The sequence below is a fragment of the Tamandua tetradactyla genome, chromosome 2, assembly GCF_023851605.1.
Source record: "Tamandua tetradactyla isolate mTamTet1 chromosome 2, mTamTet1.pri, whole genome shotgun sequence".
NCBI classification, from domain to species: Eukaryota; Metazoa; Chordata; class Mammalia; order Pilosa; family Myrmecophagidae; genus Tamandua; species Tamandua tetradactyla.
The window spans coordinates 94,174,819-94,197,959 of record NC_135328.1 but is presented as its reverse complement, the minus strand read 5'-3'; the positions used below and the strand labels follow the sequence as shown (position 1 = coordinate 94,197,959).

The following is a 23,141-nucleotide window of genomic DNA, read 5'->3' as shown; positions in this document are numbered from 1 at the left end:
TTGAGAATGATTCACTGATTGTTTTTAAAATGCTTGAAAGTGAAAATATCAGGTAGTTTCTAAAGCAAAAGGCCAGATACATTCTTGAAAACCATGCCAGCCGTAAAATTCTTAGGTTAAAAAGAGAAGAGTCCAGGTAAGAAAAAATAAATGCTTCATTTTGTAGCGTTAGTATATGCCACCAATTTTAGTACGTCTTGATATCGAACATTTATTTTAGTGCCCAATCTTCAGTGCTTATTCTCCCCTAAACTGCCTTTGCTATAGACACAGAGGTGACAGATGAACACTTTTGCTCCAGGTAGTTGCAGTATTTAGGTTGACTTATGATACCAGAGAAACAGGGAACCAGCCAGTCATGACCCCTCCTGGCCCTTTCCCAGGAGCCCTTGGCACTGTCCATGTAATCTGAGACCAGAAAGCAAATGCCTTCGCCGTCCCACCATAGAAGGGGCATTTTCTCACACAGTGGGTTCTGGCTGAAAGGTGCAAAGTTCCTGCCATTCTTACAGTGTCCAGATGTGTCCGCTGGTGCTTGGCACGGTCACTGGAGTTACTGAACGCCTTCTGACAGCCTGGGTGCTGGCACAAGTACGGCTTCTCGCCTGTGTGACTCCGCAGGTGAATCTTGAGATTCTCGAGCCTTGAAAAGGCCTTCTTGCAACCTTCAAACTGCAAAAAGAGAACGATTTTTGGTTGTTGAGAAGGAACTTGGAGGCTGGGGTGTGGGGAAAAGGAAAGAGAAAATGTCCTTAGTTTGTACTTTGCTGAAAACAATAAAATAAAATGAAATCCAAACAGTAACAAACATTGCTTCTAAAAATATCCATATATTTATGTGAACTGCATTTCTCCACTGAATATACATGCCACTTTTTGTACCAGATTTGGGTTCCAAACTGATTTCTGTGATTACTTACGTCAGAGAAAATTTGCTGTGAGCCATCTGGCTCTGTTAATAAAAATACAGTAATGCATGTCTTAAAGATTTATTAAAAAATTAACACACTTTTCCATTTCCAAATTGGTCTAAAGTGAAGGAACCAGGAAGGAAGAAACTTTCTGACAACTAATAAACTCACAAGAAAATCAGAGAAATAGATGAGAAAAAGAGGCAAATTGAATATCCAAGGGCCCAAACAAACAAAAAGGAATCTGTTAGATCTATATAATCATTAACTTCCTATCCATATTCTTAGGGGTTTTTCAACTCCCAAAAGAGGGACCTTGTTAACATATAAGGCAATGCCAAGCCTAAGGAGATAAAGTATTTTGTTTTTTTTTTCTTCGTTAGAAATTTTGTTATTGAATTCATGAATAAAAGAACTGAAAATGAAAGGCTGCAGATTTCAATAGATGCTTCAATGGTTTCTCCATAATACTTACTGATGGTGATATTTACCTAATGTCTTTTGTGGGTAAAGTATCAATTACTATTATAGTGTCAAAGTGATTCTTATCCTTGAAGTAGCACTCTAATGAAGAAAATATGTTGGAGAAAGTATATATGAAACATAAAGGTGAGGAAGGGATTTATTTTTTAACTCTCTCTTTGGTGCTAGACCCCAAAATACTGATGTTACTTAGATAAATTTAATCCCATTTGAGTTCCCACTGGAAGGGAAACTTAGAAATATGGGGAAAAAAAAAAAAAAACTACCAGAAACAAAGCGTAATATAATTAAAACAGTTAAGAAAGCTCATTTCTTAGAAAGGAGTATAGGCGTACCTGTAGGTAGTAGAGAATTCAGGATTAGAAGAGAATGCTAAGGTGGTTTCTGCTCAAAATTAGTGGATATAACTTGAGCTCACAGAAAGAAATTTCATGGAGCTCCCTGGTTCTCTTATTTATTACAGTAGATAGAAGAGAGCTTTATTCATCAACTGATCTAGAACTGACCAGCTACTGCTTATTCTAACTTTCATCTTTAAATAAAGGATGAACTAAGTAGAAAGAATCATCAACCATGCCATAACTCCATCTATTTAAGTTGTCCAGATTTTGCATGCTGGAGTATTTTAAGAGATTTATGAAAGTTGCACTTATTTTTGATTGAGAGTTATACATGTTTCACAGACATATGTTAGTTTATTTCAATTTTGATATTTTGCTTAAAATAATTTTGGTGTTTTCCTGATTTCTATTTCACATAAAATAAATTTAGTCTGAACAGAAGACAATTGCTGACGAAGCCAACTACTTTTTCAGCAGAGTGAAAGGCATATAATGCTGTGTCGTTTTTGGCAGAAGGGCGAGAGCGAGAGGAGAGGTAAGCAGTTCATTTCCTCGGGTCTTCCAGCAGGTCTCAAATCTGAAGAAAAAAGGACTCAAAGTTAACCCTCGATTCATAGCTAAGAGGCCCCTGCTGACCAAGCCTCTATTTTCAAGGTTCTTTCTGAAAGATGATTCAGAGCAAACTCCTGGAACTCAGTTTATTTAATTTGGAATCGCCTGGTAGACCACATTTAGGTCTGAAATGAGTATTTGTGGCTTTTGATATGCCAACCCTGGAGCAGAGTCTCTAGTAAGGCTTTTTCTGTAGAGTGGATTCCATTCTGGGGCCAGGACCAAAGGTATATAACCAGACCTGGGCAGACCCCAGTACTGTCTCCGTTCCATAGCCAACACAGACCTCGGTTAGAGAAAAGGCCACGTTGTTTTGACACCCAGGTGGGAGTGTAGCACCACATTACCACAGATAAATGAGATTTCTGTGAGTACCAAACTAAAGACCACCAGTACCAAACTAAAGAACACCGATCTACCACAGAGTGATTCTAAGCTCCCTGGTGTGTCCCAGAACTAATTCAAATTGTCCGTTTGATCAGAAATAAACTAAAGATACTAGAGTTTCTAAGGTCTTTATAGTTAAATATCCAGCAAAATGTCCAATTAAAAAAGTCAGCTAAGGGCACTGTGATGGTGGCTCAGTGGCAGAATTCTCGCCTGCCACGCCAGAGACCAGGGTTCAATGTCTGGTGCCTGCCCGTGCAAAAACAAACAAACACACAAAAAAGTCAGCTAATTGTCATTATTATTTTTAACAGAGACAAAGGGCTTGCTGCATTCCAAGCAAATCAGTGAAAAGCCGATCAGATCTTGGAATATCCTAACCATTTTTATGGAAAAACATATGAGCACCCAAAGTGAAAACGACAACAAAACGTTAACCTATGAAATAGCGAAAACCCAGCTGACATCAGATGTTTCTTCTGCAACAACAGCAGAATTGCCGAAAGACAATAGAGCAGTATCACAGCATTTTCAGGGGGAAAGATTAAGAGTGGAGTGTTTAATCTGAGATGATGGTATGGCAGCCTATGACAAACTCTAAGATCTCTCCTGTAACTACTTGTTGAAGAGTGCTTTGAAAACTTTGCTTTTGCCCTTCTTTGCTTTGTATATATGTTATATTATACAATAAAAAAAGTTGTTGTTTTTTTTAAAAAAGAATGAAGGATTGACTCCATTGAGCCATATGAATAAAGGTAGGAGAAAAGCAATTTCATATGTGCAGAGACTCAGAATACACACCACCCACTCTCATTGAAGAAACCGACTTGGAGAAACTATGAACCCAAAACAACAGAGATCGGGCACTAGAGAGCTGGCAAATGGCTCTCTAGGGTCTGACACCCAAGTCATCCCATGAGTGTGGAGGGCACCATACTTGATTGAATTTGCCATACTAATGATCCTGTGAAACTAGGAAGGAGGTGTTATTCATTCCTCTGATGGCATCTGGATGAAACCTGAAAGCAAACCATTTTATAATGAATCATTATGATGATTCATTATCATGAATCATTATGAATGACAATTTCACACAAGAACGTCTTCTCTTTCAGGCAGTTTTATCCCTGTATTCATATGTTCAATGAAACACAAATACATTAAAAATAACATTTTGGTAGACCTACAGAAGGCTGTTACAAAATAGACCAAAACTGATTCTTTGGGTATTTGGACAAAGGGATGACTTTCTTTCCTTCTTTTCACTTTTCCATGTTTTCCAAATCCTTAATGAGTGTATCTCATCGTGTAAGTGAACATCTCAGGGAAGGGAAGCAACTATCAGGTGGAGAGATTTCTTGGGTTTGGCCAGATGCTTTCTCATCACGGTTCCTACAGTGCAAAGTTCATCTTTGTATCTAACGACCAAGTTGTCACCTGACTGCTTGTGTCACTGCCATCAACTAACCCTCACATAAAATCTAACCAATGTCTGAGTCTTGGGTCCTCTCCTTTCCAGACTGGCTGCAGAATCATGAACTCAAGGCCTGGTGACACACAACTGGATCAGAATTGTGGTTCAGAAACAGGCTGTGCATGGGCAGCCAAGAGAAAACCAACAAGCAAACCAACAAACTTTCAGAGTCCAAAAGTGACGCAGAAGGAGGAAAAACAACACAAAAGAGAGACAAATGCAGGGAGGCCATGTTGGGGGTGGGGAGGTGGGAAAAGGGTGTGGTATTCACTGAGTATTTATTCTGCATCAAACTCCTTGCTAAGCATATTTTGTCTAAATAATATTCTTTTTGTCCCTAAACAAACATTGAGTGAGCCCTATGAGTACGGCATGTGTTACACATTTGAAGGAACTAGATGAATGAAACTCAAATGTCACAGGTGAACATGGAAGCTGGGTCAGTGCATATGGCTGGCAGGTTTCATACTGATAAACTTTAGAAATAGTTCCCAGACCTCTGGTTCCCAGACCACCAGCAGTGGCATGAGCACCTCAGAACTTGTCAGAAACAAACTCTCTGATCCTATCCCAGAACTGCTGAATCAGAACCCTGAAGATTCTAAGTTTTACAAGCCCTCCAAGAGATGCTGATGTGAGAGCTGGTGTGTTAAGGAATACCATCCACATGGTCATCATGGTAGGTTTGAACATTTTGTACAAAGATTTTCTTAGAGAAGTGTCTTGCAGAATTCACCCATTTCTAATTCAGACAAGAGCCACATGGACTAGCTGCAGATCCAGAGTGAAGGAAGTACACAGTTACATTCCAAGATAGGGCATAGCTATTTGCATTTGCCTGGCAAAGGGATACAACCCCGGAATACTATTCTCTATGGCAGGTACCAGAGGTTCTTTAATCTTCAACTTTTTAATCTTTTGTTAGGCAGATGTCTGGTTTTGAAACAGACATGTCCACAAGTTCCCTCAGTGGCCTCCTGACCATAACATATTATGAATTTCCACTGCCCAATACATCTTCCTGCTGAGAAAAAGTACTGAAAGGGAGCCAACATTCTCCGCTGCGGGCTTAGTGGCTTTACAGAAATTGTAAGAACAATGCATGAAACTGTAAGTGACAGAACTTGAAATCTCATGGGTTTTGAATATACTGCATTGCATGAAGCCTCACTGTGATAAAATCTCTTTAACTCCGAAGCTGTTTCCAAATAACAAACTTTGATTAAAAGTGTAAATTGCCTCAAACCAAGAGTAACTTAGCTTGAGCCATTTTGCTAATTTAGGAGATTATTTCATACTTAAAGAATCACAACTGGACTGTAATCATCATCTCTCTATATTGGCTTGATTACAAATTGTTGACATTAGGTGGCATTGAGATGGCCTTTGAAATATTACTTTCTCTTTCTATTAGAGGCTTTTGTGTAAGGTTCTAGAAATGAAAGGCTCATTAGACACCATTAAAATAGGATTTATTCCAGATGTATAACCAATAATCAAGTAGAATATCACTCCCTCCCCTAATCAGCTACTGAGAGTGCCAAGAAGCATAAGTTCATATTCAAAGCAATAATAACAGCAAACCTTTCCTGATCAGGTTTTGATATCATTGCTAAGGTCAACAAAACCCAAACAAAAAGGAGTCTATGATGCTGGACATATTTTTTTTAAAACATACATTTGATTTCAATTACGCTCAGTGTTTACAACCCTTGGAGGTATATGCTTTTACGATTTCATCATCAAGACCAATTAATCCCATTAGTCATGGCTGATGCTATGATATGCTGAGCAGCGTAGGGATTGAGTGATGAATTACATGCTAGTTTACGTCTCCACACACAGCCCAAAGACAGCGGAGATGAAAGGCATTGGTGGAAAGGTCAGCAAATATTTCTAATGCTGTGGATACAAAGTGACTTCCACAGTGAGTCCAAGAGTTCAAGTCTATTTGCACCAAGGGTATACCTTCCAAAGGCATAATTGAAAGACTGCTCTTTTCCTGACTCAGGAAGAGAGGGCCACCCCACATACCTGAGTGGAGAGGAGAAATCTGGCACAGGTATTCAGTTGTACTTTGGTTCTAGAAGTTTCCTTTGTAGGGTAGTGCTTCCCAAATTTATGTCCACATGAATCGCTTGTGGAACTTGTTAAAATGCACATTCTGATACAGTTGGTCTAGAGTAGGGCCTGGGTTCTTGCTTTTCTCACAATTTCTTAGGTAATACATCTAAATGTTGAATGTTTGAAAAGACCATCCTTTGAGAAGCAACTTTTTAGTGCTGATGTTGAAAATGCATAGTTTGGTGGGATTAAAAAAAGAAGAAGAAATAAAATAAAGAAACAGAGAAAGAATAAAAGAATAAAGAAAGGGCTTGCTTTGATGAGCCAATCTGTTGGCAGCTTTATCCTTACACTGTAGAACAGTAAAATCTAATTTTAAAATTTAAGTTTGGAAGACAACAGAAAGTGTTGTCTGGAAAAAAAAAAGGCAGAAGAGAAGTCAGAAAAAAAGGACAAAGAATCAAAACAGAAAGATTGCAAAAGCACATTGGGGCCATCTGATCTTGTTTCTCGTTTAGTTTAATTCACTTTTGGACATATGGCTCGCCTCGTGCCACTCTGTGGTTCAGTTTCCAGTGCATCCTTTCTATTGCTGGGTGCTCCAGCAAATCTTAATATTTACCACATCAGCTTGTAAGAAGTGTTACATAAAGGAAGAAAAAGGAAATAATTCGACTATTTTGAGGCTTTAAAAAACTATCTTGTTCATGAATTCATTACTCTGAGTGATATGGAATTCCTCCAGCTGTGGATTTCATTCAGACTAAGAATCCCATAATGAGGATGGATAACAAGTCTCTGTGAGTTCTTGCTTTGTGATTCACTTGTGTTTTCAGTCCACTGACCCTCTCGTCCACAACAGGACAATATACCTGTGAACTTCTGAGTTCTTCCACTGGGTTGCTAGAAGGTAACATCTGATTTTATAACATCTCAAAGGTTCTACCCAGAGTAATAGTGGTCTTATTGACAAAGGACTTAAAGTTGAGGTAGGCTTTTCCCTGGTTAATATAATATTTCCCTTCTAAAGTCCAGGGAAATGGGTGCACCCCAAACTGATGTTCCACAGATTCCAACTATCTAAATAGATGTGCGCTTGCATTTCCTATGGCAGCCTTCAACGTTTCCATGCCCCTCAGTGTGGCTGTGGTGCTGGAAGAGGGGAGAAACCCTGACCCCTTGGCCTCCAGTGGTCAATCACTCGAATGTGGGCCAAGTACATCTGGTGTTTTGAAGTGGAATACAGTTCTCAGTGGTCCCGATTTTCTGAAAGTATTAAAAGTTTTGTAGAATTAGTATAAAACCCCTTCTGTAATGTTTTCCTAAACTGTAATAAAGAAACCCCAGTTACTGTGTTTTTCCTTACAATTCTGTATACAACATTAAACCATAAACTAGCTCATAAATACAACTTCCTGGCTTGTTGTGCTTCTTGGTTTTGATTAAGAAATCTGCATAAAACAAAGGTTACCTAAATGGGCAGGAGGTACGCATTTTGTTTTGGTTTAAGGCAAACCATTGCTCTTTAACATTTTGGGTCATGAGCAGAAGTAGCTGTTGATTCTTAAAGTACTCCAAGTGAGATTGCAAAATAAAGGAAAGTTCAGCTTAAAAAAAATGGCAAGCTATTTTTGAGAATCCACATGAAGACGTAGAGAGAAGTGTGTTATTTCTGCGCCAACATTTGAACCATATTAAATTTTCATGGAGACTATCAAAATGTCTGGTTTATAACAATTGAAAGGAGCCGGGGACAAATGAACATCATCGTGGGCATTATATTCATAACTGGGAAAGAGAATACAGCCTAGTGCAACACTGATAATTAAGACATGTCCTATGGCTCTCTCCAGCCATTCAACAAATATAAGGTCTCATATATTATTCATGCTGTGTAAATACAATGCCAGAAAACTATGTTTTAAAAGCAAATAGCTCTTTCTGTGAGGGGACTAAATAATCACATTGGTTGTCATGGGCAGGGCAAACACAACAATATGTTAGTTGTCTGATTTATTTTTTATTACTATATGCAATCTGTGAATATACAGCCACTAAACCATATATACTTCAGGGGTGCATGGTCAGACCTCAATAAATACATTTTATTACATACCAGCAAGGCAAATCTATGGCCACATAATTAGTCTTCCACAAATATACCTAAAAGAAGTCAAATCACTTAATTTTTTGCATACCTGTGTTTTTGTCTACCACATAGCCAGATATAATTCAATATACAGATATCTGCATAAGCACAGTATTTCTATGAAGCACATACAAAGCACACAAATTAAAGCATTCTTCAGGTGTTTTGTTACTCTAATTAAAACAATTCTTTCAAACTCTATATCCTATGTAACCAATTCTCTACCCTACAAATGGATTGTGTGCATACTGAGTGTCCCCCATTCTCTGCTTTTCAACTAGGCTCTGTGGATAACACAAAAAAAAACATCAGGCTCAAGTCCACTTCTGCTGTATTCACAATACATTTCAGGAGCTAGACATATACTTTAAATAAATTTTAAATCTGCTCCAATACCCTCAAATTACTTTCATCCTATGAAAGGTGAGGTGAACCTTAGGGAGGTGAGGCAACTGAGAGAAGTCGGAGGAAACATTCTTCAGACTGTAGGGGATATGCTTATATATATATATATTTTTTCATGTCAGAAACACTCTCTCAAACTCTAGTTTCTTCAAAACCTCTGGCTCAGAAATATATTTTTGAGTTTCATAAAATATATGACGTGAAAAAGAACTAAGGGAGTAAAAGAAAGGAGAAGTGGAAAAAACTGGAACAAAGGAAAGAGAGACCACAGGTCGAAACAACGAAAGGGAAGAGAAGACAGTCCCAGAGAGACCACAACTCAGCATGGAGATGATCAGGCCTGTCCATTTCTCTCTATCTTCCATCCATCCCGCCCATGTTGCAATCCAGCTGAGCTGTATCTACCCAAATTAAGCAGCAAGCTCCTTTTTTGTTCCTTTGCCTTTGCATGTGCTACTGCCTTTGCCTAGTGATGTTCTATTGATCTTTAGCTCCATGTCCCCTCCTCAGTGAATCAGCCTTCCCTTAACTCTTTTACCGAGGTATAATGGAACACTCCCCACACATGCCCACCACACCTCTCCCACTGCCTCTCCAGTCACATGGCAGGGCATCAGTTGAATTCTGAGCTTTATGAGGACAAGGGACTGGGTCTTACTAATTTTTTTCTTAGAGAAGTTGTGGGTTTACAGAACAATCATGCATAAAATACAGGATTCTAGACAGAAGCTCCCTATATTTTAAACCTTAGTTCCTGATTCCCTACCCACACCCTGTCCCCTGGTAACCGTATTTAAGGTTCTGACTCTGTGAGTTTGCTTATTCTAATTACTTCATATCAGTGGGATTACCCAATATTTGTTCTTTCGTGTCTAACTTATTTCACTCAGTATGGTATCTTCAGGGTTCTTCCATGTTGTCACATGTCCCAGAACTTCATTCATTTTTATGGCTGAATAATAATCCGTTGTATGTATATACCACATTTTTTTCCCTCCAGTCATCGGTTGGTGGACATGCGGGCTGTGTGTATCTTTTGGTAATTACGAATAATGACATGACCACTGATTCACAAACATCTGTTTGAGTCCCTCCTTTCAAATCTTTTGGATATGCCCCTAGATACGGGATTGCTGGGTCACATGGTAATTCTATACTTAACTTTCTGAGAAACTGTCAAACTGTCTCCACATCCTCTCCCCCCCCAAAATTTTCTTCTCCTTTTTTTAAATAGTAGCCATTCTAACGTGGGTGGGGGATGGTGTCTCATCATGGTTTTGATTTGCATTTCCTGAATGGCTATTGATGTTCAGCATCTATTCAAGTGTTTTTAGCCACCTGTGTATCCACTTTGGAGAAATGTCTATTCAAGTCTTTTGCCCATTTTAAACTGGGTTGGTTGTCTTTTTGTCATTGAGTTGAAGGACTTCTTCACATATACTAGATATTAAACAGTTATGTGGTTTCCAAATATTTTATCCCCTTGTGTAGGTTTCCTTTGAGGCATAAAGATTTTTAGTTTTGACAAAGCCCCATTCATCTATTATTTCTTTTGTTGCTTGGGCTTTGGGTATCAAATTCAAGAAACTATTGTCTAACGCAAGGTCTTAAAGATGCTTGTGTATATTTTCTTATAGCAGTTATACAGATACATAGTTTTATATATTTTTTTCTAGCAGTTATACAGATACATAGTTTAATATATTTATACATGGTGTGATATAGAGGTCCACCTCTTTTTTTTTTGCAAATGGAGATCCAATTTCGTAGCACCATTTGTTGAAAACTATTCTGTCTCAGTTGAGTGGTCTCTGACTCCTTGTTAAAAATCACAAATGTAGGAGTTGATTCCTGAGCTCTCAATTCAATTCCATTGGTCTCTATGTTTGTTCTTGGGCCAGTACCATGCTGTTTTGATTACTGTGGCATTGTAATAAGTTTCAAGATTGGTATTAAGTGTGAGTCCTCCAACTTCGTTCTTGTTTTTCAAGAAAGTTTTGGCTATTAGTGACCTTTACCCTCCCATATAAATTTGATCATTGCCTTTTCCATTTCTGTAAAGAAAGCTGTTGGAATTTTTATTAGGATTGTTTGAACTCTGTAAATTCCTTTGAGTAGAATAGAATCTTAATATTTAGTTTTCTAAGACCTCAATATAGAATGTCCTTCCATTTAGTTAGGTCTTCTTTGATAATCTTTTAGCAGTTTTGTAGTTTTCTGTGTAAAGTCCTTTACATCACTGGTTAAATTTATTTCTAGATATCTGATTCTTTTTAGTTGCTATTGAAAATTGATTTTTTCCCCTTGGTTTCTTCTTCCAATTGTTCATTGCTAATGTACAGAAACACTACTGATTTGGGGGTGTTGATCATATACCCTGACGCTTTGCTGAATTCATTTATTATCTCTAGGACTTTTATTGTGGATTTTTCAGGAGTTTCAGTATATATGACGATGTCATTTGCAACTACGGAAAGTTTTACTTCTTCCTCTCTAATCTGGATGCCTTTCATTTCTTTTTCTTGCCTAACTATTTTGCCTGGAAATTCCAGTACAATGTTGAATAACAGAGGTGAGAATAGATATCCTTATCTTGATTCTATTCTTAGAAGGAAAGCTTTCATTCTTTCACTGTTAAATCTGAAGTTAGCTGTAGGTTTTTCATATATGCTTTTTATTATGCTCTAAAAGAAAAAACTTGTACACCCCACACCCCTCACCCCTTCCCCTTATTATGTCCTAGTGTTCTAAGTGTTTTTATTAATAAGGTGTCTGGATTTTGTCAAAGGCCCTTTCTGCCTTAACTGAGATGGGATGTGCTTTTTTCCTTCATTCTGTTAATATTTTGTATTACATTTATTGATTTTCTTATGTTGAACCACCCTTACATACCTTGATCATGGTGTATAATTCTTTTAATGTGCTTCTGGATTGGTTCCTAGTATTTTACTGAGGATTTTCATATCTATATTCATGAGGGATAATTGTTCGCAATTTTTTTTCTTGTAATATCTTCATCTGGATTTGTTATTAGGGTGATAGCGGCCTCATAAAATGAGTTAAGAAGTGTTCCTTCCTCTTCAAATCTCTGGAATAGTTGGAGCAAGATTACTGTTAATTCTTTTTGGAATGTTTGGTAAAATTCCACTATGAAGCCATCTGGTTCTGGGCTTCTCTTTGTTGGATTTTTGATTATTGACTCAATCTATTAAGTAGTTGTTGGTTTACTTTGATCTTCTATTTCTTTTTGAGCCAGTGCAGTAGTTTGTACATTGTCCATTTCATCTAAGTTATCTAATTTTTTGATGTGGAGTTGTTCATGGTATTCTCTTATAGTCCACTTTCTTTCTGTAGGGTAGGTAGTAAAGTCTTCCTTTTCACTTCTGATTTTAATCATTGATGATCTTTCTCTTTTTTTTTTTTGGTTAGGTTAGCTAAAGATTTGTTAATCTTGTTGATCTTTTCAAAGAACCAATTTTGGTTTTGTTGATTCTATTGGTTTTTATTCTCTGTTTCATTTATTTCTACTTTAATTTTTGTTATTTCCTTCCTTCTTCTTGCTTTGGGTTTAATTTGCTCTTGTTAGTTTTTCCAGGTTCAAATTAAGATCTCTAATGTGAACTCTTTCTTTTTTTTTTTAATGTAAGTAACTTTTACAACATCACCTTTAATGTACCTCACAAGTTTTTATAATGTTGTATATTCATTTTCATTCACTTCAAGATATTTCCTAATTTCCCCTGTGATTTCCTCTTTAGCCCATTGGTTGTTTAAGAGTAGGCTGTTCATGGATGGAAATACAGGTGGTTGATGAGAGGAATGGGTGTACAAGTTTTTTCTTTTTCTTTTTTTTTTCTGGAGTGATGCAAATGTTCTAGAAAATTATCATGATACTAGGATCCACTGATTGTATACTTTGGATGATTATATGGTCTGTGAATATATCCCAGTAAAACTGCATTTATCAAAATAAAATAAAAATTTCAGTAATCAAGGAAATAAAGAGTAGGCTGTTTAATTTCCACATATTTGGGAATTTTCCAATTCTCCCTCTGTCATTGATTTGTAGCTTCATTTCATTGTGGTAGGAGAAGATGAATTATATGATTTCAAGTTTATCGAGGCTTGTGAGCTAACAGGGTCTATCCTGAAAACACAATAGAGATGAAGTTGTATTCTGCTGCTGTTGTATGAAGTGTTTATATTTGTCTGTTAGGTATTGTCATGGTCAGGTTCATCTGTCAACTTGGCCAGGTGGTGGTACCTGTTTGTCTGCTTGGGCAAGTGCTGGCCTGTCTGTTGCTATGAGGACATTTCATGGAATTAAATCATGATCACGCTGGCTGCATCCACAGCTGATTCCATTTGTAATCAACCAATGAGAGTGTCTTCTGCAATGAGTGATGCTTAATATAATCACAGTAAACCTTTTAAGGAGGATTCAGAAGAGATGCTCTTCTTCCTTCTTCAGCCAGTGAGCCTCTCCTGTGGAGTTTGTCCAGACCCTCCATTGGAATCGTCAGCTTCACAGCCTGTCCTGTGGATTTTGGACTCCACATTCCAATGGTTATGTGAGACACTTCTATAAATTTTGTATTTACGGATATTTCCTGTTGATTCTCTTTCTCCAGAGAACCCTAACTAATACAAGTATAGTTAGTTTATAGTATTGTTCATGTCTTCTATTTCCTTACTGATTCTCTATCTAGATGTTCTGCCCATTATTGCAAGTGGTGTATTGAAGTCTTCTATTATCAGTATAAAATTGTCTTTGTCTCCCTTCAAATCTATCAATATTTAAATCACATATTTGGGGCTCTGCCATTAGGTGCATATATATTTATGATTGTTATGTCTCCTTATTGAATTGATGCCTTTATCAGTATTTATTGACCTTTTATGTCCATCATAATTGTTTTTGACTTCATAACTGATATTATTACTTTGGTTACTACTAGCATAGTATATTTTTACCCATCCTTTCACTTTCACTCTACTTGTGTCTATGAATTTAAGATGAATCTCCCTTAGACATCATATAGTTGTGTCATGCTTTTTAAATCCATTATACTAATCTCTGCCATTTGACTGGAAAATTTAATCCATTTACATGCAAAGTCACTATTGTTAATGCAGAACTTTCTTCTTTGTTTTATACCTTTTTTGGTCCTTCAATTCTTCTGTTAATGCCTACTTTCATATTTAATTGAATTTTCTGCACGTGTTGTAACATATTGAGTACCTTCTCATTTCTATCAGGATATATTTTTCATGTATTTTCCTTGTGGCTGCCATGGGGTTAAAATTTAGCATCCTAAATGTATAACAATTATATTCGGTTTGATACTAACGTGGCTTCAATAACAAGCACATACACTTTTCCACTATCTTTTTTCATGCTTTTGACCAATTATATATTTATACATTGTATGTCTAAAACCATAGATTTATCTTTACTTTTCATGCTTTGGCATTTCGACACTGTAGAAAGTAAGAAGAGGAGTTATATACCAAAAAATAAAATATAATAGTACTGGTATTTATAATTATCCTGAAGATTACCTTCAATAGAGGACTTTATTTCTTTTTGTGCTTTGAATCACTGTCTATGTTCTTCCTTTTCAATCTGAAGAACTCCCTTTAGAGATGAAGACATTCCCAGATAAACAAAAGCTGAGGAAGTTCATTACCACTAAACCTTCCCTGAAGGCAGTGCTCCTTCATTTTTTTAAATAAAATCTCATTGGACAGAAAATTCTTAGCTAGAAATTGTTTTCCTTCTGCATTTTAAGTATTTCAACCTACTGCCTTTTTACCTTCATGGTTCTGATGAGAAATCTGCATTCAATACTACTGGGACTCCTTTGTACATAACATGTTGCTTTTCTCTTGTGGCTTTCAGAACTCTCTCCTTTTCCTTTGCATTTGACAGCTTGATCAATATGTGACACCTCATTTTCTTTAAGTTTAGCCTGTTTGATGTTCTCTGGGCTTCTTGGATGTGCATGTTCATGTCTTTTGCTAAGTTGGGGAGTTTTCTGTTATTATTTCTTTGAATAGTCTTTCTGCTACTTCCCTCCCTCCCTCCCTTCCTCTCTTTTTCCTCCCTCCCTCCCTCCCTCCCTTCCTTCTTTTCTTCTCCTTCTGGGACTCCCATAATGCATATATTGGTATGCTGGATGGTTTCCCAGAGGCCTTTTAGGCTATTTTTGCTTTTTATAATTCTTTTTTCTTTCTGATCTTCAGTCGGACTCATCTCAATCTGCCTTACCTATGAGCTTGCTGATTCTTTCTTCTGGCAGCTCCAATCTGCTGCTGAAACCGTTCTGGAAATTTTTCATTTCTGTGATTGTGTTCTTAAACTCCAGTAGTTCTGTTCGGTTCCTTTTTAAAATTTGATCTCTTTATTGAGATTTTCATATTGTTCATTGTTCTCCTAATATTCTTCAGTTTTTTCTCAGTATTTTCTGTCATCTTCTTAAGCATAATGAAACTCGTTTTTAAAGTCTTTATCCAGTATATTCATAGTCTGGTGTTCTTTGTTAATGCCTTCTGAAATGTTATCCTCTTCTTTTGGATGGACCATCATTTCTTGTTTCTTTGTGATCTGTTGTTACACATTGTGCATTTCAATATTTTAAAACGTTGACTCTGGGATTTATCCCTCAGATTTCTGTTTCCTGAGTTTATAAGCAGTTGGTTATATGGCAGACATTTTCTTCATTGTCAATCCTCCTATCAGGAAGGTCCACCTAAGGTGAATGCAAAATGCAGGATCCTCCTATCTTTTCTGGGCCATTGTCTTGTGTTGGGCTTGTCCTTGCTAGTGGCCTTATGGGTTCCCCTGTTTACCAGCATTTGAATGTCCCTCGGCTCCTGGCTCCTTGGAGACAGATTTCTCTCTCCTGGCTCTTGCACTGCCGGACTAAAGCAGGTAAACCTTTGCCTGAGGCTGTCTGCCTCAATTGTTTCTTTTTGTATGTTTGTATGCTTTATGGCAGGGTTACATTTCATTTTTTTTTCCATTTGAGTGTCCCGTTATTGCAGTACCATTTGCTGAATTTTTGTTCATTTGATTTTGTTTGTTTTGCTTGGGTGTTTGACTTTTTGGGAGGTGCATGGACCGGGCATCAAACCCAGGTCTTCCACATGGCAGGTGAGAATTCTACCCCTGAACTACCCTTGACACCCTTGCCTCAACTGTTTCTTACACTGCTTTCTTTGTCTCAAGCTGCTTTTGCCTGAAGGGCAAATTCTAGGAGGAGTGGCATGTCAGAGAAGAGATTCCCAAGTGAGTATTTCCCAGCAAGAACAAGGACAGGGACCCACAAAAGGGAGTGCTGTCTTGCTCTAAACTGCCTGGGGAGGGGCTGAGGGAGGGACCAGGAAGAGAACCAGGAAGTTCTCCCAGGGATCCCCAAAGCCGCACTTTCTTGATCTACCCAGCAAATGAAGCTCTTCAAATGCCATCTGTAGCTCTGAGGAAGCATATTTACTTTCCATCTCCTCCACAGCCTGAGTCTGGGCTAGCTGGAATAATGGCCACCCTCAGAGCCAGGCTGCAGTGATCTGAAGTCACTAAATCCAAGTTGTGACACTGATTGGGCTGTGCCCACCCCAGATCTTGTGGAAATGGGTTTTTATGTCCTTTTCTGGTGCAAGTAAACTACTCTAGGGATTGGACCGCACTGCTGCCTGCTGCAATTGTGGGGGCTGGGCGATGATAACAGCTGTGTGGAGAGAGCAATTTACCTGTATTTACCTTCATTTCCTCTTCCTCCTTCTCTTCCCTGTACAGTGTTCTACTGGACTCTGGAGTTTCAAAACAGTTGATTCAGAAAATTTCTGGCTGTTCAACAGTTGTACTAGTGGAGGGACTGACTCCTGGAGCTTCTTATTCTGCCATAGGACAGGCTTATTAAACTTTTTATTGGCAGCACTGGGTATAGTACTTGGCCCTAAACTGAGTGACTGTAGAATGTTTACTAAATAAATGCTAAATGAAATGCAGAAACCGAATTCTTCATAAAAATTTTTTAAAAAGCATATTGATTTCCTAGACTTTTTGTTGCAGTAATCTCATTAAGTGCCTTTAATTAGGTATGTTCAGTTATTGCTCATGATGACATCAAATGGTCAACATATCAAAAGCTATAAAATGCATTTACGGGTTTTCTGATGCTGGATTTTAATGTCCTATAGAGTTAGTGTAAATATATAATTATTTTAATATCTAACCATGTGGGAAAACAATACTAATAACAACATACGGTCGTATTTTTTTTGTGGATGTGATGCATTAACTTCTTTATTGATGTTCTGAGAAATCTGGAGAAAATGCTGGTAAAGTGAGTGAGTTATTTTCCTACCACACCCTTTTCCAAACTTGAACTAAACATACACAGACCCATTGGGAACATGTTATTAGCAATAACCAAGGCACATAAATGTGTGCTTTCTTCATACACAAAGGAAAAGAAACTTTTAAATTGCCCTTTAAAAGTTAAGCTAATATGCTCTCAAATAATGCCAGGAAAGAGCCTCTCATCAGAGCTTCTCATGCAAAGAAAAAGATCTTTGGGACCTTGCCCTGTATTGCCCCAAGTCAAGTATCTCCAAAGAGCAGGTTGAGCAATTTCCCATGATGCCTTGCCTCTGTCAACCATCCTACAGCCAATTTTTCTGAATAGGAGGATAAGAGCCCACAACCCCATATCCCAGGTTATACCTATATCTAACCTGAGAGTTTTCTGTGTTCAGGTCTTAGCACTGTTTTGGCCATTGGCAGGGGACCTGACTGCCCAGTAATTGTCTTTGACTACAAAGATGAGAAAATGACACTGCCTGCCTTCAGTTTTATGAGAATTGGCATGCATGGTTTAACAGAGTTAAGAAATATATTTATTTACTATGGTGTTCCCCAAAACGATTGCTGAATTCTGTCATCTCTTGACTGAGAAACTGTTTGCAGGTTGCAACAGAATGTATGCTAACACACATACAGCAACATAAACCTCCAAGACAAACTGTTTCAGTCAATTTGCTTATCATATAGGCACATAGGTGCAAATATGTGCATATGCACTTATGGCTAGAGCCGTGGGCATACACTTTAACACTTGCACATATATCCCACACAGATTCTGTAATAAATGTGTGTGTTTAAAATCTGTGTGCAGGGGTGTAGAGGCAGACATGAATTTGCCAAGAGAGAAAAGGAAATTCACACATGAAGAGAATAATTTACCATAAATTGGCCCACTCTGAGCTTATTCCAAAAAACAGAATGCAAGATGCCAAATTTTTAATGGCTCTTGCTATTCCAGATCTGGCCCTGACAAGCTTTTGGAAAACGTGGAAATGGGCAGGAAAGATGGGATTAAAAATTATATCTTAAGCCTTTTCACTTTCAAATGTAAAATTTCTACCACTATGATGGGGGAAAGAGAGTGGCAAGAATATTTTCCTGACACTGCTTTTCTCAACAAAAAGCCATCGGCTTTCATTATGTGCTGCTTAAATAGGAATTCTGTTCTTCTTGCTAAAAGTCATCTGCGATTGACTGCTTTAAAAAGAAGTAAATATGAAAATAATGGAACTCGAACCCTGTATCAGCCATGGCCAGGGTGTGAGGTCAAACAGAGAATTGACTGAGGCTCCACAGACCTAATGATGACAATCTTTTGTGACAACCCACATTGGTTCATCAAATCACTCCCGTGCTTGCTCCCCAAATGCGTCATCTCCAAGACTCTTTCTTTCACAGCTGAGCTTTTCTGTATGGCTTTACCAGAATAAGTCCACAGCAGATGCTCACAAAAATTTTCCTTTCCTTTCACTTGTTACTCTATTTCTCCTCATTCCTTGTTCTGGTTTTAAATTATTAAGTCCCGTCTCTGAAACCTTTTGCCTTCTTGATTATAAAGGGAATTGCTCTCACACCTTCTCCCTTCTCCCTGTAAGTTCATGGTTTGCACATGGGCAAGAAACTGTCATTATATCCACTAACCCTCTCTACTACTTAGGTTTTTGAGTCCCACAAAAGATTCAGTCAATTTTATGCATGCATTGAGCTTTGATCCCTATAATTATTATGAAAATATGTTAGCAAACAATTGCAACCTCAATCTCTTTGACTGGCTACTTAACACAACTTCCACCCTTTCTCCATAGAAATCTTCCTATCAGAAAAATAACAGGTCTACCTAAAATTCCTCTTGCAAAATTTGGGGTGAATATGGACAGTTCATCAACTCAGATATTTCAATTTGGTGAGAATACTGGTGTAATTTCTTAGTGTAGTCGTCCTTTGCATTTAATTTACCCTACTATTCTAAATAAAAGAGTAAAAGAAAGAAAAGAATAAGAAAAATGAGTTGCTTCCAAGATGTTTCTTCCTTTATTTTATCTCCTTGCCGTCTTACAGACCCAACAATTCTAGCATGAAAAGTGCTTAGTACAGTAAATTCTCAATAAACAATGTGCTATAATTATCATTATTCTTTATTATTTGAATTTTCTAGAATTATTATTGCCCAATTTACAAATGACGGGAATTGAGGCCTAGAGAGGTTTCATGGCTTGCCTAGGTCACACAGCTTGCAAGTTGAGGGGCCTAAACTAAAATTACATCCCCTGGCTCTATTATTTAACCTGTTTAATCCAAGTAATTCCTGTATGCAAATCCGAGGGAATTTTACTACTCAAGATTTTAAGGAGATTAGGAAAGCAACATGTCGCAGAAGCAATCCAATGGTACTCTTTTTTTGTAGTGCCATTTACTTCTTTATGAAGTAAAAAATATTAGTCGTTTAAATTTTGCCACAAGGCCTACCATATATAACCAATCATACTCACCAAAGTCTGAGCACAGAGTTAAGCCATTGGCAATGTGTAAAACGTGCTGTGAGTCTTATTCTCTTGGCATAATCTGCCTTTTTACTAACTGCAGTTCTCAAATTAAAGGTTAAAAAAAAATGTGGTATGCATCTGTGCGTCACTCAGATGTTTGGGCTGCTGAGAAACAAATGCAAAATGAGACTTGGCATGAAAGAGTAGACCTGACAATTCCAGAAGGACTCAACGTTGCATATTTAGTCAAACAATGAATTACAGCAAGAACCCATACTCATGTCATCAAAAGTAGGTGTCCCTGAATTTACTACCAATTTTCCAACTGTGACAAAACTTGGCCTTTCTTAGATGTAAGCTTGGCTAAATCGCTCTTCAAACTAACTATTTATGAACAAAAAGAGGTTTTAAAAGTTCCCATAAACTAATATGTGCCAAATACATATTAGGTGCTCAATAAATGTTTATTGGGCAAATAATTGATTTATTGAATATCTGTCTGAATAATTGTCAGCACTTCTAATTCCATTAGAAGCAAAGCTTCTTGAGAAAAAGAAAAAAAAACAGTTCTTTTTACTATTTTCTTTTATTGCGTATAAAAACTAATCTTTTCTTTTATTTTGTTCCCCTTCTAATATTTTCCAACATTCTGCATTTATAACCCTGTCTGATATTACTCACATAGGACCTTTTGTTAGAAAATTTGTTCCTTGGAGCCTTCACCATGGTCAATCACAGGAGTCTCCATAGCAAACGATTCCCTGAGAATTCCACAGCAAAGACGTCTGTGCTTGTATACCCACCCCACCCCCCACATACACACCCAATTCATGTTCATAGCCCTTTTTGTGGTGGCACTGATACTATTTTTATTAAGGCATGTGCATGCATGTCAATAATTTTCATACAGTAGGGTCTGGAGGTTTTAGGATTTTTTTCTTTCCCATCCTATTTTCACCTTCACATTTACGATGAATATGGATTTTTGATAAATGTCTTGATCCAGATAGTACCCATTTGGTGATGTATTTCAGGGGTGAGACCATTATATTGTAATCGAACCAAATTAAATATAAGCCAGGAAATACACCACCAAACCTCTAAGCCCCTCTTGGACATGAACTAACTTTATAGCCACTGCAAGGCTGTTTACCTTTCTGGGTCTCAGTTTCTTCCTTGATAAAACTAAGGAACTAGGTAATTTCTTTGAGTCTTTCCGATTTTAAAACTGGTTAATTTTACAAATTTACCCATAAAATATTTAGAGCCAGTGTTAGCAATTGCGTCTGTCGTTCAGTTCTATGTCACCCCCCCATATCTACATTTTCTCTTTCTCTCTCCCTTCTCTATCTTGTTTCTTGTCTCTCCTTTTCCCCTTCCCCCTCCTTCTACTTCTATTTTATTTTGAAAAATAGGCTATGCTTATTCAGTCACTGCTGGGGCTCATCAAATGTTTAAACCAAACATGAGAGAACATGTGATCCCATAAAGCGAGGGTACAAATGCAGTCACATCCACATTGAAGCAACAAAAGGTTCTTGCTAATGTCACCAAATCCCTTGGGCCTTATCATCCTGATCTCACTTGACCTGGCAGCACTATGGAATAACGCTTGCCTCTTCGCCCTTGGGTCATTTCTTCCACGGTTTCCATGACACTATGCTCCCTTGGTTGTCCTTATTTACTTGGATGTCAATTCTTGGTAATCTTTGTCTGCTCCTCCCCCCTGAAACCCTCTGGTCTTAACACCCTAAGGCTCTTCAGAATATTCTTTCATTTTTACTTCCTAATCTTCCCCTAGGTAGTTTCTTACATCCCTGGGTCCAACTGCTATCCACGCACTAACGACAATCAGTCACTATTTTCTTTACTTGCTTACGTATTCATATTAAAAATAACTTTTATTATTACAGAAGTAGTGCACATATCTTCAGAAAACCTGACCACACAGACAAGCAAATTAAAAAAAAAAAAAAAAACAAAACTCTTTACAGGCTCCTTGTACAGTGAATGTCCTGAGTGAACACTCTTCCAGATTTTTCCCTATGCATTTTAAACCAAATGTTTGTTCTGTAACCTGCATTTTTTTAACCAGTAGATCCCTACACAATTTGATTATTTTCATAAAATTCCATCTTTATATTTCAGTGCTTTAAAGAAAAAGTCTCAACTTCCATATTTAAATTTTCCCAAATTGACCCCAAAATGTTCTTTTTAGCTTCTTTATCCAAATGAAAATCAAATCCCAGGGTCATGCATTGTTTTTGGTTGTTATGTTCCTTCAGTCTCTTTTAATATAGCACTATTCCCCTTTTATGGTGCTAACTTGTTGAAGAGATGGGGCGAATTGCAAAATGGCCTGCCCACATTCTGGATCTGTGTGATGGATTCCCTATAATCTTGGCCAGCTTGGTACTCTATCTTTCATCATTCCTGCAATCTACAAGACATTATGAAGGCTTTATGGATACAAGTGAAACATTTTTAGCTAGGTGACATCACAGGTAATGCTGGCACTTCACATTGCCTCCCATCAGAAGACACACAGCTACCAATTGTTAAACTTGTCCCTGACTTCGCCTCTGAGACCCAGGCTTACTCTTTATTCAATATATTAATGTTAATGCCTCAAAGGCACTTCAAAGTAAATATTACAACTCTTAACAATGGCCTTTCCCCCCCAGAATTTTCACTCTTGCTGCTTCATCTCTCACTTCACCTTCTCTCTGCTCTCTCACCTGCAACCACTGCACTGATGCTTCAGTTACTGAAGCCATGCCCTTTCTCACCTTAGGGCTTTTCACATGCTGTTTCCTTTGCCTAGAAAAATGCTTTCTTCCTATTCTTCGCCTGGTTAAATCCTACTTGTCTTTTAGTTGCTCTTACACAAGCTTCACTGAGACCTTGCTGCCTATCATAACCTGCCAACCCCAACCAGGACCATTCCAGTCAACCCTAAAGAACACCTAGAGCAATATATAAGATTCCACAAGGGTTCCAGGCACTAGAGTAACTTTCCAGGAACCTACAACCTCCAGGTGGGTCCCTGGTCCAGGTAAGTCCTGAAACCTAGAGGACCCAGCCTCTCTCAGATAGTTCCATCTTCCTACCCCATATTAGTGACAGACCCTTCCAATACGAAAAATTTAGAATGGCCAGAGCCCAAAGATCCCTAAAGAGAGGGATGGATAATCAAAGGTGATGGTGGAGTCATACAATGAAGATAGGATTTAACAAGTGAATATGAATGCTAAATCATTAGATTGATATTTCTTTTACTCTCTAGTATCTTAGAGCAGCTGGAAATTGTGGATTGTAACCCATGTCAAACTCTGAAATATGTTTTACAACTAATTACAGTACTGTGCTTCGAAATTTTTATTGTTCTTTACTTTTTTTGTACATATGTTATTTTTCACAGAAAAAGAAGGGAAAAAAGGCGATTGCGATGATAAAAAATATTT

The 23,141-nt window shown here is 37.7% G+C and overlaps 1 protein-coding gene across 3 annotated transcripts in view; it reads right to left on the bottom strand.

Moving 5' to 3' along the window:
- GLIS3 (GLIS family zinc finger 3) overlaps positions 1–23,141 on the bottom strand; it is a 486,424-nt gene that overhangs the window by 116,438 nt on the left and 346,845 nt on the right. For all 3 annotated transcript variants that reach the window (XR_013170469.1, XM_077148286.1, XM_077148285.1), the window contains one exon: positions 511–672. Coding sequence is in view for 2 of the 3 variants with exons in the window: in XM_077148286.1 (XP_077004401.1) it covers positions 511–672 (162 nt within the window). In the remaining variant the exon portion in view is untranslated. The remainder of the gene's footprint in view (positions 1–510; positions 673–23,141) is intronic.